Source organism: Dipodomys ordii, unplaced genomic scaffold (genome assembly GCF_000151885.1).
Source record: "Dipodomys ordii isolate 6190 unplaced genomic scaffold, Dord_2.0 Scaffold23, whole genome shotgun sequence".
NCBI lineage: Eukaryota > Metazoa > Chordata > Mammalia > Rodentia > Heteromyidae > Dipodomys > Dipodomys ordii.
The window spans coordinates 2931058-2949559 of NW_012267239.1; the positions used below are offsets into that span (position 1 = coordinate 2931058).

General features: G+C 48.7%; 1 protein-coding gene across 1 annotated transcript in view; it reads left to right on the forward strand.

Moving 5' to 3' along the window:
* Positions 1-9804: 9804 nt before the first annotated feature.
* Tbc1d10a (TBC1 domain family, member 10A) overlaps positions 9805-18502 on the forward strand; it is a 37054-nt gene continuing 28356 nt past the window's right edge. Inside the window, exon 1 of the mRNA XM_013014483.1 lies at positions 9805-10085. Within this exon, the coding sequence (XP_012869937.1) occupies positions 9877-10085 (209 nt within the window). The 5' untranslated portion in view covers positions 9805-9876. The remainder of the gene's footprint in view (positions 10086-18502) is intronic.

Genomic DNA, 18502 nt, shown 5'->3' on the forward strand with positions numbered 1-18502 from the left:
AAAAAAAAAAAAAAAACGCCGAAGCAGACTTCATTTTGAAAGTTGTACATGTATAAAACCCCAGAGTTCCCAGTGCCTTATTTGTAGTCCTATTTAACTGCCATTAGATCTTCAAGAGGAGAAGGGATGAGGAGGTAAGAACATTGCCAAGGTCACTGAGCCATTATTTCAGTCACACCTTCCTCAGCCCAGCCGGAAACTTCCAGCCTGTTAGGACTTTTGCCTCCATCCTGATTGCTGGAAGTTGGCTTTCTGAAGAGAGCTTCATGGCTTGGGTGCCTAAAGTGAGCCTACTACTGAGAGCTTCAGACAGTACCAGAAAGCCCCTACCTCATCTCATTCCAGGAGGGAAGGTCAGGAGGCCTTGGGGAGTCCCACACCCACACTCTCCTTTCTGAGAATGGGGTCAGGGCACACGCCTCTGCAGATGGCAGACCCCACAGTATCTCCGTGGTTGAGGCTGTGAAGAGAAGCCAGGAATGCTGCTGGCTGGAATGCAAGTGAATGGGCCCTTTGAGCCACCCTCTGGAATGGACAGTTTCCCGGAGCCGCTGAATGACCGTCTGTCTCAGCTGGCTCAGCCTCAGGAGGCTCATTGACCATGAAGCCTTGTTCAGATGTGCCCATAGACTCGGCTGCCTGGCACTGCTCTTCTTGATGAAATAGGGCCTGCAGCCTAGAGGTAGCACCTACTTGCTTACACAGCTTTTTTAATGCAGTCTATTGAGATTACCCACCTGTCTTTGTTTTTTATTTAAAGAAGTTGTAAGCCATGCGCCTGTGGCTCACACCTGTAATCCTAGCTACTCAGGAGGTTGAGATCTGAGGATCCGGTTCAAAGCCAGCCTGGGCAGGAAAGTTCGTGAGACTCTTTATCTCCGATAAACTCACTAGAAAACTGGAAGTGGTGCTGTGGCTCAAGCGGTAGAGTGCTCACCTTGAGCTGAAGAGCACAGGACAGCACCCAAGCCCAGAGTTCAAGCCCCACAACCGACAAAAAAAAAAGTAGTACTCACAGTCATGGAGGTTATGAGGGCTTTGGAAAGCCAGTGCTGCTTATCCATTCTTGGTGACCACTGTTTACACAGTTGTGGATGAGTCTCTGAAAGAAGAAATGTACCTGCTGAGAGCCACTGAGAAGACAGGGCAGAACTTCACTCAAAGATGCTGTCATTTGCTAGGCACTGGTGGCTCACATCTATAATCCTAGATACTCAGGAGGCTAAGATCTGAGGATCACGGTTCAAAACTAGCCTGGGCAGGAAAGTCTCATACCCCCAATTAATCACCAGAAAATGGGAAGTAGAGCTGTGGCTCAGAGTGGTACAGCATTAGCCTTGAGTAAAACAGCACCCAGGCCCTGAATTCAGGCCTAATGACTGACCAATCACTCACATACATACAAACCATTTTAAAGACTTGATTGAACACACTGGCGGCTCCTACCTGTATTCCTGGCTACTCAGGAGGCTGAGATCTGAGGATCATGGTTCAAAGGTAGCCCAGGCAGGAAAGTCCATGAGACTTAGTCATCAAAAAAGAAGAAGAAGAAAAAAAAAAAAAACCCAGAAGTGGAGTTGTGGCTCAAGGGGTAGAGTGTGCTAGACTTGAGCACAAAATCCCAGTCTCTGAGTTCAAGCTCCAGAACCTGCACCAAAAAGAAAAAAAAAAAAAAGCAATATATTCGTGATACATACAGTGGTTATATTAGGTTGTAGGGACATACACTTGAATGGAAATACATAACTAACTAAAGCAGTCATGTTTCAGTTAGCCTTCTTATTGAAAAAGTTGGGAAGGGAAGTATAATAGGGTACATATTTAATGGTAAATATGGGCTGGAGGCCTGCTCCAGTGGTAGAGAGCTTACCTAGTAAGCCCTAATGCCCTGAGTTCAAATGCTAGTACCACTAAAAATAAAGTTATATAAAATTTTTACATGTTTGTGTTTATGTGCCAGTACTGGAATACTTTGAACCAAGATACCTTGAACTCAGGATCTGGGAGCTGTCCCTTAGTTTTTTCACTCAAGGCTGTTGCTCTACTGCTACTTCTGGCTTTCTGGTGGTTAACTGGAAATAGGAGTCTCCATCTGCCCAGAGTAACCTCAAACTATGATTCTCAGATCTCAGCTTCCTGAGTACCTAGGATTACAGGTGTGAGCTACTGGCACCCAAAGTAAATAGTTTATAAAATTAGATGGTCAGGTGTGGTGGTACATACCTGTAAACCCAACACTGAAGGTAGAGGCATTAGGATTGAGAATTCAAACATAGCCTGAGCTACAGAGACCTATCTCAGAAAACAAAACAAAAAAAAAAAGGTAAGATTTGAAGTTATCATTAACTCTACATGATTAGGAATATTTTAACTATATTGTATTTTCAAGAGAGTGGGTACTTGACCAATTCTAGGTACGTCTGGGTCCTGCAGCCCTTGAAATATAGGACAAGGTAAACTACTGTCACTGCAAACTGCTATAGAAGACTGCTGTTGCCTTAAGTTCAGTTAAGCAGCTCCAGGGTTTCTTATCCCTGAGCTAAGTGATTAGATCAGATCTGGGCATGTGACCCTGTGCAAGAAGTTGAAACACCAGAGAATGTAGCCTCCTTTACCTGGAGCAGCCCCTACCACATGACTTGTGGCTGTGTGAAGAAAGATGTGAATCTCAGAACTGCTACATCATGAGGGTCCCCTTCCATGAGTCTATACCAAGGGCACATTCCAGGATCCAGAAAGAGGGGCCCCAGTGAGTACCTTGGGATAAGACTGCAGGGTAGCACATTCCTGTAGCCCTAGTGAACCTCCTTCATGGCCAGAAGAATGTACCAGCAAGTACACCAGGATGTTTTGCAGCACTGCCTGAGGCCTCTTGTCCCTTGAACAGTAGTGAGCCATGTGAGTGAGTATGTCTGTGTGTGTGTGTGTGTGAATGTACTCTGAACTCAGGCCTTCACATTCTTGCTTAGCTTTTTTGCTCAAGGCTGGTACTGTACTGTTTTAGCCACGCCTCTACTTCCAGCTTTTTGCTGGTTAATTGGAGATAAGTGTCTCAGATTTGTCTGCTTAGGCTATCTTTGAACATTGATCTTCAAATCAGAACATAGATTCAGAATGCAGATTCCTGAGTAGCTAGGATTTCAGGAATAAGCCACAGGCACCCAGTTTGGGTTTGGGGGGGTATTTTTTGTTTTGTTGGTTGTGGGGCTTGAACTCTGTGCCTGGGCACTGTTCCTCAGCTCTTCAGCTTAGTAGCCTTAAGCTAATGCTCTAGCGCTTGAGCCACAGCACCACTTCTGGCTTTTTCTTCTTATGTGGTGCTGAGGAATGGAACCCAGGGCCTGATGCATGTAAGACAAGCACTCTACCACTGAGCCACCTTCCCAGCCCCTGCTTTTGTTTTTCTTCAAATAGGCATCTTGCTATGTTGCCTAGGCTTGCCTCAAACTTTGGGCTCAGAGTGACCCATCTTGCCTCAGCCTTCTCAGTAGTGAGGACCTCAAGCTTGCTCCACAGCACCCTTCTTGGGGGCTCTCCGTTTTGGTCACTTATCAAAATGATCACCCCTGTCCTTGCCATCTCCAATCCAATGTTTTGAGCCTGTCTTCAAGGAGAAGCTTTCTACGCTCTGTCCTGGTTCTTGTGTGCTGTCCCCAGATTCCCACAGAGGACCCGTCTCATTTCCATCCACTTCCCCCATCACCGCTGCCTCAGCATTCCCTCCACCTTATCTTTCCTGTGAAGTATTATATACTTAGTCACCATCTGCTTCCTATACTGGGCTATAAGCTCTGTTGGGCCAGGACTTGCTTTCATTTGTATGTGTTTTTTTTTTTTTCATATTTTTGTGCCAGTCCTGGGGCTTGAACTTGGCTTGGGCACTGTCCCTGAGCTTTTGTGGCATTCTACCACTTGTGCCACAGCCCCACTTTTGAATCCTCTTTCCCCTGCTTCCTCCCCCCCTCACCGTGTGTGTGTGTGTGTGTGTGTGTGTGTGTGTGTGTGTGTGTAATTGGAGATGTGTCTATATGTGTGTGTGTGTGTGATTGGAGATAAGAGTCTCATGGACTTTTCCTGCCCCAAATGGCTTTGAATAAGGATCCTGAAATCTCAGCCTCCTGAGTAGCTACCATTACAAGCATGACTGGTAGGATTTTTTTTTCTCCCTCCCCCTTCTTTTTTCTTTCTCTCTGTCCCTGACTCAGGGCTAGACCTTTGGCGCCCCCCCCCCTTTCTTTTTTTTTTTTTTTTTGACAGTCCAGAGGCTTTAACTCTGGGTCTGGGTGCTGTCCCTGAGCCTCTTAGTGAACCACAGTACCATTTTCAACTTGTTCTAAGTAGTTTATTGGAGATAAGAGTCTCACAGGCACCGGGCGCTGGTGGCTCACGCCTGTAATCCTAGCTACTCAGGAGGCTGAGATCTGAGGATCGTGGTTCAAAGCCAGCCCGGGCAGGAGAGACTGTGAGACTCCTATCTCCAATAAACCACCAGAAAACTGGAAGTGGCGCTGTAGCTCAAGTGGTAGAGCGCTTGCCTTGAGCTGAAGAGCTGAAGGACAGCACCCAGGCCCAGAGTTCAAGCCCGACCGACAAAAAAAAAAAGAGTCTCAGAGGCTTTCCTGTCTGGGCTGGCTTCTAACTGTGATCTTCAGATATCACCCTCCTGAGTAGCTAGGTGTGAGCCACCAGTACCTGGCTTCCTTCACCCTTTCTGTTCCTTCCACTACAGTTAGAGGTATGTTAAGGAAAAAGCACTTTGAAGTTTGAAAAAGTAAAGCATCTAAGAGATTGACTGCTATGCCCTGCAGGCTTCAGAGACAGGACTTTCTGACTCACCATGTAATTATTGGCATTTCTGCATTTTGAAGAAGGAAAATAAAATTCTTAAAAGTTAAGCAATTTTGTGCAAGAACACCCAGTTTGTAGAAGATACAGAGATGTGGCAAAGTCTTAGGAGCTATGTGCTATTGAGTAAATTAGGTTAACGCCCTACTTCAGCCACAGGCTGTGGTGGAAAACAATAATGAATATGCAAATCATAAATCTGTCACTCCTAGCCTCTGTTTACTGGATGTCTTCTTGGGCCACAGGCTTAGCACACTGTGTCACACCAAATCTCAGAGCAACTCCTCCAAAGGGTGTTTTTCTTTGTTTTGTTTTTGAAGATTTCCATTTCACAGATGAGAAAATTACCTCAGAGAAGCTGAGCACACATGCTTATAGGCCCAGCTACTCGGGAGGATGAAGCAGGAGGATAGGATCACTTAAACCTAGGCGTTTGAGCCTGAACAAGACCCTATCTATAAATAAAAATAAAGACCCAGCTCCTGTAGCTCACACCTGTAATCTTATCTACTGAGATTCTGGTTGTGGTTGGAAGCAAGCTAGAACAAGAAAAGTAAGATTCAGAGCCGGGCGCTGGTGGCTCACGCCTGTAATCCTAGCTACTCAGGAGGCTGAGATCTGAGGATCGCGGTTCAAAGCCAGCCCGGGGAGGAGAAACCGAAACCGTGAGACTCCTATCTCCAATAAACTACCAGAAAACCGGAAGTGGCGCTGTAGCTCAAGTGGTAGAGCGCTCGCCTTGAGCTGAAGAGCTGAGGGACAGCGCCCAGGCCCAGAGTTCAAGCCCTACGACCGACCAAAAAAAAAAAAAAAAAGAAAAGAAAAGTAAGATTTGGAGCTGTGACTTAAGCAGTAGAGCACTAACTTCGAGCAAAAAAGCTTAAGGACAGCACCCAGGCCATAAATTCAAGCCCTACCATTGGCACAAAACAAAAAGCCTCACAGCAATTTGAATGATTCAGTGTAAGACAAAAGCTAGAGCATCAGGCCTGAAATGGAGTAATGTTGCCCTGAGCCAGTGGCTCACTCCTATAATTCTAGCTACTCAAGAGGCTGATCTGAGGATCACATTCAGAGCTACCCTGTGTAGGAAAGTCAGTGAGATTCTTATCTCCAATTAACCACCAAAAAGCTGGAAGTGGAGCTATGGTGCAAGTGGTAAAGCATTTAGCTTGAACAAAAAGGCTAAGGGACAGTGCCTAGGCCCTAAGGTCAAACCCCAGTGCTGGCACACAGAGAAATGGAGTACTCTCTATCTAGTTTTCCAAAGATGGACAGACAGACACCCAAGTGCCCTTTGGTGTGTCCCTAGCCCAGCCCAAACACTCCTGGGGTATCCAGCCCCTTTGGGAGCTTGGATCTAAAAGCCTACCGTTCTCTTGAGCCACAACAGATTTCAATCATCGTCCCAGACTAAGGCTTTGAGTTCAGAATAACTTGTTACCCCACTCCCATCTGCCATTGCTGTTTGTTGCAAGCCAGAAGCCTACGGAATGTGAAGACTACAGTGAAATCTGCAAGAATTTCTGAGCCACGTGGCATCAAGGAAACAGCTGGTGAATCATTCAAGGCTTAGGCTCCCTCTTAGAGCTTGTGTTGAATTCTTTGAAGCCTGTCTCAGGCTCTGCAGCTGTGACCCATCCCTTCCAGTCTCTCCTTTCTGGGCTAGTCTACTTCAGGTCTGTAGGGGAGTGTCAGATGATACCAAGAGTGTATGTAATATATTATGTAAATCATAGTGTACTGAAGTGAGGAACTATCATTATAACTATAAAGATTGGACAATCCCCAGGATCAGAAGTTGGCTGTTGGGGGCTAAATTCATGTAGATAAAATTGGTCTAGGCTTCTCAACATAAGTAGTTGGTGAGAGCTAGATTCAACTACTGGCTCTACCATAAGCTAGTTATAAGACCTTCAGCAACTGACTTTGCTCTCAGTTCCCATGCCTATAAAATGGGAAGAATAAGCCAGGCACCCTTGGCTGTTACACCTGTAATCCTAGCTACTCAGGAGACTGAGATCTGAGAATCACAGTTTGAAGCCAGCCTGGGCAGGCTGCTATCTCTAATTAACACTCAAAAACTGGAAGTGGCATTGCAGCTCAAATGGTAGAGCACTAGCCTTCAGCAAAAAAGTGCAGGGGCAAGCTAGGGGTAGGTGGCTCACACTTGTAAACCTAGCTACTCAAGAGGCTGAGATCTGAGGATCATGGTTCAAAACCAGCTCTTGGCAGGAAAGTCCGTAAGACCATTATCTCCGATAAACCACTCAGAAAACCGGAAGTGGCACTGTGGCTCAGGTAGTAGAGTGTTCACTTTGAGCTGAAGAGCTCAGGGACAGCGCCCAGGCCCAGAGTTCAAGCCTCAAAAAAAAAAAAAAAAAGGCTCAGGGACAGCACCTAGCCCCTGAGTTCAAGCCCCACAATGGACAAAAGAGAAGTGGGGGGTGAGGGGGGAGGGAGGGTAGATACAAAAGCTACATCACTCTCTATATGAAATATCCAGAAAAGGCAAATCTACAGACAGAAAGTAGATAAGCAATTACCAAGGATGGAGGTAGGAAAGTGGTGGCGGTATGGAGTAACTGCTAATGAGTATGAGTGTCTTCTTGGGGTGATAAACATGTTCCAAAATTAGATTGTGATTAAACAATCCTGAAATTATGCTAAGACCCATTACTTACATGTTCTGCTTATTGAGACAGGCTCTAAGTAGCACAGGTTAGCATTGACATTGCAATCTTCCTAGCTCAGCCTCCTGAGGATTCAAGTTACAACATATGCCATTATGCTGACTTATTATTATTATTAGTAGTAGTAGTAGTGCTTGTATAGACACTAATGCTCAGCTTTCTTGGTCACTCACAGCTAGTGCTCTACTACTTAAGCCACACCTCCACTTCCCACCATGGTGTGTGTGTGTGCGTGTGTGTGTTAGTACTGGGGCTTGAACTCAGGGCCTGGGCACTGTCCCTTCAGCTTTTTCGCTGAAGGTTGACACTATCACTTGAGCTACACAGCTCCACTTCTGGTTTTGTGGTGGTTAATTATGGAGACGAGCACTTCAGACTTTTCTTCCCAGGCTGGTTTTAAACTGTGATCCTCAGATCTCAGCCTCTTTAGTAGCTATTTCAAGTATAAGACACTAGCACTGAAATCCATCCCAGTTTTTTGCTGGTTAATTGGAGATAGAATCTCCTAGACTTGTTCACCAGGGTTAGTTTTGAACTGAAATTCTCTAGGTTTCACACTTTTGAATGGCTAGGATTACAGATGTGGGTCACTAGTGCCTGGCTATTATTATTTTTAACTTATTTTGCAGTGCTAGAGATCATACCCAAGCATTGTACACTTTGAACTAGTGAATTTGGGATATGTTTATTATATGTCAATAACTTTGTTGGGAAAACAAATGACTTTAGGTCAACTTCATGTTTGCAGGGCTGGTACCCTACTAGTTGAGTCAAGTTTCCAGCTGAAGGTCATTATTATTATTATTATTTTGTTGTTGGTTATGGAGCTTGAATTTGGGGCCTGAGCACTGTCCCTTAGCTCTTGAGCTCAAGTGAGTGCTCTACCACTTGGGCCACAGCGCCACTTCTAGTTTTCTGGTAGTTTATTGGAGATAAGAGTTTCATGAATTTTCCCGCCTGGGCTGGCTTTTGAACTGAGATCCTCAGATGAGTCTCCTGAGTAGCAGTGGCGTGAGCCACTGGCGCTCAGCTTTTTTCTCTTTTTTCTTTTCTTCTCCCTCCTTCCTTCCTTCCTAGACTTGAAATTTGGTATCCAATGCTTTTGCTCATTGGCCACTGGCCAGTGCATTGCCATCTGAGCCATGCCTCCATCCCTGTCATTATTCCTTTTTTTGTTGTTGATTGTGGGGCTTGAACTCAGGGCCTGGGTGCTGTCCCTGAGCTCTTTTGCTCCAGGCGAGTGCTGTACTACTTTGAGCCACAGCTTTACTTGCGGTTTTTGAGAGATTAATTGGAGATAAGAGTCTCAAGGGCCCTTTTCTGCCTCTGCTGGCTTCAAATGACAATCCTCAGATCTCAGCCTCCTGGGTAGCTAGGATTCCAGGCAAGAGCTACTAGTGCCCAGTGCTGTCATTATTCTTAATTCTTAATAAACATAGAGCCTGTGATTCCAGCACTGTGGAGGCTAAAGGAAGAGGGTCAACTTGACTACACAGCAAAACTATCTTACCAAAAAAAAAAAAAATCGGGTGGAGGTAGTCCACATCCGTGATCCTAGCTCCTCTGGAAGCAGAGATCCTGAGGATCATGGGTTCAAGCCAGTCAGGGCAGAAAAGTCCAGGCAGCCAAAGAGCTGTGCTCGAGAGACAGGGCTCAAGTGACAGAGCACTAGCCCTACAAGCACCAGACTCGGAGTTCAAATTCTTCACCCTTTCCCCACCCCCAAAGTCTTCCAACATGCTAATTTAAAGTTCCAAAGTCGTGAAGAAGGTGGGGGCAGCTGCCAGACCTCTAGCTCAGGCCCTGTCTAGATGATGTTCAGTATCTTAGGGAGAATTCCTGAACTCTTGTCTCAGAATTCTCCGAAAGAACGGAGGAACAATCCCCACCCACGCCCTGGGGTACAGGGGAGGCCGGGGCCCCAGCAAGCTGAATCCCCGGGGAAAGCCCTAGGCCTTTACCTGAAAACCACTAGGGTGACAGGCGGGGCCCTGGCCAACCCGGAAAGGCCAGAAGAGCTAGTCCAGGTGAATTCTCAGGTGATTGGCAGCCCGGGGTGGGGCGGCGGAGGAGGGGTCCTGATGACGGCTGTCCCGCCCCCTCACGTCGGGCCGGTTGGCGCCAGCTTAGAAGTGGGCGGGGCATGGAGTTCGCGGCGCCCATTGAGCGTAAAAGAGGGAGCTCCCCGTTGGGCCTAGAGCTCCGCCCCCCTTTGCGATGGCCAATGGTCGCGGCGCGTGGGCGGGGCGTCGGCGTCGGCGTCGGCGGAGGCCCGGGAGCTGGAGCGTCTGAGGTGGCTGAGGTGGCCGCTGGGGCTCGGGCGGCGGGCGCGGCCGGGATGGCGAAGAGCAGCGGAGAGAATGGGCCGCGCGCGCCCGCGGCCGGGGGAAGTCTGTCGGGGACTCGGGAAAGCCTGGCCCAGGGCCCCGACGCCACAACCACTGACGAGCTCAGCTCTCTCGGTTCCGACTCAGAGGTCAACGGCTTCGCCGAGCGCCGCATCGACAAGTTCGGCTTCATCGTGGGCTCGCAGGGCGCCGAGGGCGCGTGAGTAGCGCTCGGGGGTCGAGGCCTGGGTCTGGGCCGGCAGCGCGGGACCTGCGCCGGGGTGGGTGGGCCTGGAAACGGACCTAGCCTCCGTCAGGACCGACCAACATGTCCCGGTCCCCCCCCCCCCCCGCAAGCCAGGGCCACAACCCCTTCCCTCCCCACGGACCCGCCCTGGTCGGTCGATCGGCAACCCTGCTTCCGATCTGGGGACCCACAGGCCAACCCCGCCTCCTTCCTTCCCCATCCCCGTTCCCCCCCCCCCCACACAGACTGTCCCGAAAAGGACTGACAGTGCCCTCCTCCGACCGCGGGGCCGATACAAGATACTAGCCCCAAACTCGGCGCCGCCACGGGATCACAGATGGCTGCCCCCTCCCCAGCTCGCCTAGAGAATTCAACATCTGTCTCCTCCCCCACAGACCCACTGCCTCCCTGTGTTCTCGTCCACCCGGGAACCCTAGCAGACTTAAAAAAGGATCCACTGCTGGGCCCTGTCCCCGTCCCCCACATCAGATCTCTAATTGGGCTGCCACTGATCAGGTCCCCAACAGACAGTCCCCTCCTGGCCCTTCCCCTCGCATCCCTCAAAGGCAGGTCTCTCCATCCTCACAGGCAACAGGTAGGCAGACACTCCCCCTTTCCAGTAGCTACTCAACCTCCTCCAACTCCAGGACACACTGTCAGCCACTTAAGCCACTGGAGCCAATTGGCACACTCTGGGGATGCTGGGGGGTGGGGTGGGCTGGGAGGGAATATACTTCCTCCTCAAAACCCAGATCTGGGCGGGGAGGGGTGCGGGTGAGTAGGAGGGGAGAAAACAAGGTCCCTAATTTGGGTGGCACTTTCAGATCCTCCACCCTTGAGCACCCAAGCACTTAGTTGGCCCGTGGAGAAAGATGAGGCACCTTTCTCAAGCTGGGCAGGACGGAGCTCAGTCCTGAGCACAGTACTCCCAGGTGTGAACTGGTAGTCCCCTTAGAGAAGATAGTTCCTAGACCCCATTCCCATCCCAACTGTCTTGTCACATGTGTCACAAGTATGCACAGAACTGACACTGGCGCCCATTCAGCAGAGACAGCCCCCACAGTTAACAGTGGGGACCCTATTCCAGCCATGACCCCACCCAGAAGATCCCATTCCTCCCTTCTCAGACTAGGCATGACTGCTCAAGAGTTCCCCAATCTTTCTCATGACTTATGGAAATGCTTTGACTAAGAATCCAGTCCCACACAAGCCACCCCAACGATTCATTCACCAGGCCTCCTCCCTAGGAGAAATCTAAGCCCCTCCCCTCAGGGGAGTTGCTTCTGGTCTCCTGGATCTGTCTCCTCTAGCACTCTTTCTTCCCTACTTGTTCACAGCAGGCTAAGCTCATCCAATCCCAATCCAGACTCAAGAGAGCACCCCTTATTCTTATCCTTCCCCCTGATTGGAGGTTTTGTCTCAGTTTCTTGGAATGAACTTGTGAGAACCAATAGGGGACTTAGGATGTAGTACCATGTAACCAGGAACCAAGACTAGGGAGAGGTGGGATCTTGAAAACTGAAAGGAATTCCCAGTTTCTTTTGGGAGGTCTTGGAAGTAAAAGCTCAGATTTGTTGAATTGTAAGGTATGAGATTTCCTCCTGCATATTTCCCAGGCAATCGACAGATCCCAGGGTGCAGAGCATGGTGGTATAGTTGGGAACTGGCCAGCTTAGGAATCACACTTGTTGGCTATATGCCACGTTGGGCAAGATCCTGAGCCTGTTTACCCACTGGAAAGGGCAGCAGTCACGCCCACAGTCACCAGTAGTGAAGGGATTAAGTGAGAATCAGGAGTGTGAGGGCACCTGCAGAGTGACTGGTACAAGTAGTGGCCCAGAAAAGGTTTGTTTCTTTCCTTTTCCTTTTAAGGGTCTGAGGAATGAGAAGAAAAATGAGGGCGTACCTCTGGTATTTCTGAGCAGAGAGGCCCCAATGGGAGCCCCTCCCTTTGGCTGTAGTCTTCCTCAACCAGTCAGCCAGACATCTGTGTCTCCCCCTCCTCCACACCATAAACTCAGGATGTGGCTCTGCAGATACCCTTTAAGTTCCTGGTGTCTGTAGGCTGGGGCTGAAATGGCCCACAACTGTCCCTGCCTCACTTGAAGCCTGTCAGCAAAGTCTCTGATATTGGAAAGCTTAGATCTTCCTTGATTAGTTTTATGTTGTGGTTCTGAAGAAGCCAAGAGTAAGTTGTGGGAAGTTTCAGGGTGACCGCCCTGAACCCAGTCTCGTGGTTGAGGGCTAGGAGTCCATGTGCTGGCCCACAGAAGTGAAACATTAGCACTGATGGGTATAGTGGAGATGGTGGAGACTCTGGCACCAGATTAAAGATCCACTTTAGCCACCCTGGGTCAAAGGTTGTCTCAAGACAAAACTGTTTTGATAGTTGCAACAGGCTAAAAATGGGGAAGAAAAACAGGCTGTTTTGCTCACACGTCTGTTACCTGGCAGGAATAGATGATAAAATCATAGATTGGATGAGCTGGAAGAAATCTTAAGAGATTGACCAGTTTCAACCTGCTTTGTTAGACAGAAGAAACTGAGGCCTAGAGAGGAGGAACAGAGCCTTGTAGTGACAGAACTCCTAGGTTAGGACTCATGCCTTTGCCATCCATAAATGTGGCCCTTTGGCTCCAGCAAAATGGGTATCAGACAGACAGGTGAAACTGAAGGTACCCCATAGGAACCTGCCTGCCCTCACCTTTGCTGGTTCAGCACTTTTTTTTTTTAATCCCTTCAGCAGTGTAGGAGGTTGACTAGGTGGTTGGTGGGGTAAGAATGCGTTATCATGATCAGTCTGATTGGCTGGGTGTAGGGGCCAGGCTTATTCACCTTGCTATTGTCATTAACTCCTGCCTGGGAGTAACACTCAGTTTTTATTTACTGCATCCCAAGTTAGAAAGCCAAAAGGTCTTTCTCATCCTACAGGTAGCTTTAAGAGTAGTGCTAAGCCACTTTAGTCAGTTAGGAGCAAAGCTTGGAGTTAACCCCAAAATTTCTGATGCCAGGCTTATGCCTTTCTGCTTCTTCAACTTCATCTAGACACCTTGCTAATCTGCTCTGCTGGAACCCTCTGGTGGGACTGAAATGTTCCCTGTTGCTTTTTTGAACAGTAGCCAGAGGCCAGAAAACAGCCAGTCACAGAAAGAGGAGCTGGCCACAATAAGTTCTCTTGGCTTAGCTGGAGAAAATCCTAAGAAGACCAGGTGTTCTCAGCGGAGAAGCTTGGGAGGATCAATGTTCTCTTTCCTATCAGGTGGGGGTAGGACGAACAAACCTGTGTGAGGAGGAGATAGTAAGGAAGGGAAAGAGGGATATACAGTGGATACCGGGTCTTCTGGTATCCTGGTGATGGAAGAGGCGAGCTCCTCTCCTCTGCTCCTCTGCTTTTTCCTGCTTGATTATGAAGACTGGCTGCCTGGGTCTGCAGCCTCCCTCCCAACCTCCCTCTGCTCAGTCTGTAGGCCAGATGAGGTGAGGAGCTTTGCTCTCTGGGATCCTGTGGGCGTTGGCTTCCTGTTATGGGAGCAAAGGATCTGAGCTGGGCCGAGGGAGAAACATCTGGAACAGCAGTGTTGGCTTCGTCAAGTCTCCTGCTCTCTGGGCATTCTATTTTTCTAGCTGATTAAGGCAGCCCTACAACTTTGGAAATCATAAAACAGGCTTAATTGGCATCTCTGTAAATTGGTCTGAGGCCAGAGCCCTCCTGGCAAGCTGGAACCTGCCTCCTTCGCTTTCCTGCCACTTTTCTAGTCTGTAAGCTTAGGACATTCACTTTTCTTGGGTGCTTACAGATCCCAGGAGAGCCTGGAGCTGGTAGTGAGTCCTTGGGTGGCCCATCTGGAAAGAGGCAGCCCCACATGGCGGTGGGGGGCCTGGCCGGTGAATCTAGACCACAGGCCCTCCAGTTTTCTCTCCCCTTTGCTTTCTTCCAACCTCAATAGACAAGCCAGTTTCATAGCCCTGTGGGTGTTCTAGGCCTCAGACAAGACCTGACTTGGTGTAGGAGGGGGGCCAGTACACCAGCTGCTGTTGCCCTGGGAAGGTGCCTGTATGTCCGCTTGCTAGGAAACCCTAAGCTGTGGGAAAGAGATAAGGTGGTGGAGACTGCTTGATGTTTTGTCCTCTCAGCATCTGGTCTGAAACAGGACCTCTGGGGGGCAGTGAGGCCTAGCATAGATCCAGTCACTCAATCTGTTTCCACTGGGGTGCCGGAAAAAAGATGCCATATGCTCCCTCCTTATGAGCTCTGGAGTCCGGCTGTCTGTGTGATCTTGGATGTGTTACTTCATTCGTGGCCTCAGTTTCTCATCTTTGAAATAGTTATAAAAGTATTCACTTAGGCCGGGTGCTGGTGGCTCATGCCTATAATCCTAGCTAGTCAGGAGGCTGAGATCTGAGGATCACAGTTCAAAGTCAGCCCGGGGAGGAAAGTCCATGAGACTCTTATCTCCAGTAAACCACTCAGAAAACTGGAAGTGGCACTGTGGCTCAAGTGGTAGAGCATTAGCCTTGAGCTGAAGAGCTGAGGGACAGCACCTAGGCTCAGAGTTCAAGCCCCAAGACCCTTCCAAAACAAACAAAGTATTCACTTTGCAAGGTAGTTGTGAGGTTAGATAAAATTATGTTTGGAAAAAGCCGACATTCACAGAATTGTTCCTCTGAATGTCCTTGTCACCTCTGGTATAGCTAGGGATCTTGCCTTTTCATTTGCTTTCTATCTCTGGCCCTGATGATGAATATGGGAGACTCAGCCCCTACGGGCATCAGTGAGCCCTAATCCAGGTGATCTCGAATTTCCCTTGAGAAAGGGATGTCTTCTTTCTGTGTATGAGCATACTATAGACTGCACAGTGCCTCATATTTTCCCACTGCTAAATGGCAGAACTAGGACTAGAACCTGTTTTTCCACTCTTGAGATTTCAGTGACTGAATATAGCAGGCTGGGTCTTCATGATCACCAAGGCCCTCATATCCCAGGAAGGAGTTAGCAGAAACCAAACTACATCCCCAGCCAAGCTGGAGGACAGGCAGGACTTAGTACAGTGGAAGCCCACGGCTGTACTTGTCCAAGTGGGAGAAAGGTCCTTGGGGAAGTGCTGGAAGCATGGCCTCCGCCTCCCAGCAGTCCGAGTGCACATTGCATTGATCTTAACCCCCAAGTACTGCAAAGTGGTCGTCTGACTTGGATATCCAGTCTGGGCTCTTTGAAAGAAGTCTTTACATAGACAAGGCAGGCACTGTAATAACTCAAGAAAAGCAAATGTTCTGAGCTTATCCAAATTAGAAAAGTGGCAGGAAGGAGGGAGCCAGGACTTGTACCAGTGAGGTGTCTGTTTAAATGTGGAGTCAGATCAGAACAGGGTTCTAATGCTCTTCCAGTTACATGGCACTACCCATTTGAGCCCCCAAGCCCAGAAGGCATTTCCTACTTGAGTGGGACAGTCCATCATTCACCTGGCAGTGTCCTAGCCAATCACTTTATCTTGCAAACAGCATACTTTGAGGACTAGGAGACCTCCTTTAGCAGATTAGTCTGCCTTTTGCAAATCCGCTACTATTCTGGGCTCAGAGATCTTCTTCCCTGGACGAAGAGAAAACTGCTACACCAACACTCCTGTTACTTTATCTGCTTAGAAGCCCCCTATGCAGGATTTAGGGGGCACTGCCAAGTTTGATTTTTGTCTTATCATCATCTTTTCCAGCCTGCTCTACCCCATTCTGTTTCACTGTGTCCTGTCCAGTTCCTCAGAGGCGATCACAGCTTAGCTTCTCAGTTCTGCTCAAGTAGGCGAAGCCGACTGGGAGAGCAAGGCAAGGCTTTATACCCTTCCTCACTTAACCACTTTAGCAGTGAGCTTATTTCCCAGACAATCTGTGTGCCCTTTTCTCTGCCAGACCCCGTGATAGGAACAAGGAACACAACTGTAACAAGCTGCCTCTGTCTCATTGCCCTCAGACTGCTTAGAGAACAGAACCACAAACAAATCTTTACAATGTTGAGCCATGCAGGCTGTAATTGAGGTGTGTGGCTGCTCTATAGGAGGAAGCAGCCAGCTCTTCCTACAGGAGCCTAGAAAGAAGTGGCCTTTTATCTAGGACTCAGAAGGGGTAAGCAAGCACATTCCATTGGATAGAAGGAGACCCACATGCAGGCTTCCACCCAAAAGCTAGCTATTCAAGTCTGGAGTGGAGTGAGAGCTAAGATGATGAGAAGAGGGTAGGCTAAGGAAGGAGGTTGAACCTTGAATGCCAGGCTGAGGCCTTTTGATTTTCAGAAAGACTAGTCATGAAAGATAGAGCCAGATCACAAGTGGTAAGGCTGTTGGGAAAAAACAGAATAGGTCAGAAAAGTTTCGGTGAGATCTGGAAATGGTCAAGAATTATGAGCAGAAATGGGGCTTGGCTGTGTGACTGGCTATGTGGATTCATGGGCAGTCGGTAGGTTTCTCACAGAGCCCTATCCTGAACTTCTGGTTTCAGGAAGGCAAGGCTGGCTGTGCCTTCCTCTGCAGAGGGCAGTGGGCTGCTGTTAAATCAGTCTTGTCATGGCACTGGGCTTCCCAAGGTGCCTGGTCTGGCCAGGGCATGTCAAGGAGCTCTTTGTCTCTCTCCAGCAGGCCAGTGGGTTGGCTGACCCAGTTGGGGAGGGAATGGGGAGAGTAATACTGTTCTGTAGACTCTGCCTGGTAAACATATTGGATGGCAAGGAAGGTGCAAGGAGAGCCAGGCTCCTTTCCAAGGAAGGAAGAGTAAAGCCTGTGGACAGGGAACACCTACCTTAGGGTGATATGAGATTTGGGCCTTTGAGCATAGCAAAGAGAGTCTGGTGACAGCTGAGGGCCAGCTTGACCTCACCTGGTATGTTTATTCTGTTCTTGGATCAGGTGCAGTGGCTGGAACAGGAGGAAGTGAGGCAAACTCCTCAGCACTGAAGGGTACCACCAGTGGTTCTTGGAGAGGAGAGATTCTGCCTAGAAGTGTGGATTGAGGCTTTGTGTGAGCACAGGAGTAAGGGTGTTGGAGCCAGCGCCACCCCCTCTCCCCCTACCCATGTGGTTTGTGACTTAGGCTTGACCTGTAGGCTCTGTTTTTCATCTAGAACTTACTATTTGTGCAGCCTTGTGCAAGTCTGAGAATAGAGACCAGTCCTACCTGCACAAGACTTCCAACCTAGCAGGAAAGTTGGATTAAACAAGTAGTTACAGGTGTGACTGTGTACAAAGGATTGTACAACTCAAACAAGATAACTGGGTTAGGAGCAGAGAGTAAACAAGAGATGGCTGAGCAGGAATCAGGAGACCCTAGTCTTGGGTCTCACTGAGCTACTCATTGGCTATGTGACCTTGAGAATTGATTTGTGTGTGTGTGTGTGTATGCGCACAACACACACATGAGTTCTAGGGCTTGAACTCAGGCCTGGACACTGTCCCTAATGTTTCTTGCTCAAGGCTAGTGCTCTACCACTTGAGCCATACATACCTCTACATTTGGCTTTTTGGGGATGGCTAATTAGAGATAAGAATCTCATAGATTTTCCTGCCTGGGCTGGCTTCAAGCCTCATTCCTCAGATCTCAGCCTCCTGAGTACCTAGGATTACAGGTGTGAACCACTGGCACTTGGCCTGAGAGGTACTTCTTGTGGGGCTCTTCAATGTAAGGGGTCACCACAGCACACCTCCCAGAAGCCAGTGCTTTCAGCCTGTACTGCCCTTGTGTGGGGTCCCCTGAGTGCAGGACAAACCTCCCTCATATCTCTGCCAGTGCGATCCGGTTGAAGGACACTTTTATTTGTTTAGCTCTTCAGTCTGAAGAAGCTCTTTAGCAATGGAAAAATGGTTGAATTTAGATTATTCTACTTTGTTTATGGATGAGGAAACCTGCTGAGCAAATAATAGAAATGGACCTAGCACCTGAAATTTCATTCCCAAGTTTCCATCTCATAGAAGCAGGTGGCCACTATCTGTCCTTTACAAATCTTCCTATCACCCAGCCTCAACTTCTAACAGGCTTCTTGAGTTGTTTTTGTACTGAGGTTATTTTGTTGTTGTTGTTTTGGCTTTTCCTCTGGTTCTGGGGCTTGATTCTGTTCCTGAGCTTTTTTTCGGGTCTGGTCATGGGGCCTGAACTCTGGGCCTGGGCGCTGTCCCTCAGCTCTTCAGCTCAAGACTAGTGCTCTACCACTTAAGCCACAGTGCCACTTCCGGCTTTTTTTTTCTGCTTATGTGGTGCTGAGGAATTGAACCCAGGGCCTTAAGCATGCAAGGCAAGCGCTCTACTACTGAGCCACCTTCCCAGCCTCTGTTCCTGAGCTTTTTTGCTCACAGCTAGCATTCTACCATTTGAGCCACAGCTTCACTTCCTATTTCCTTTTTTTCTTTTTCTTT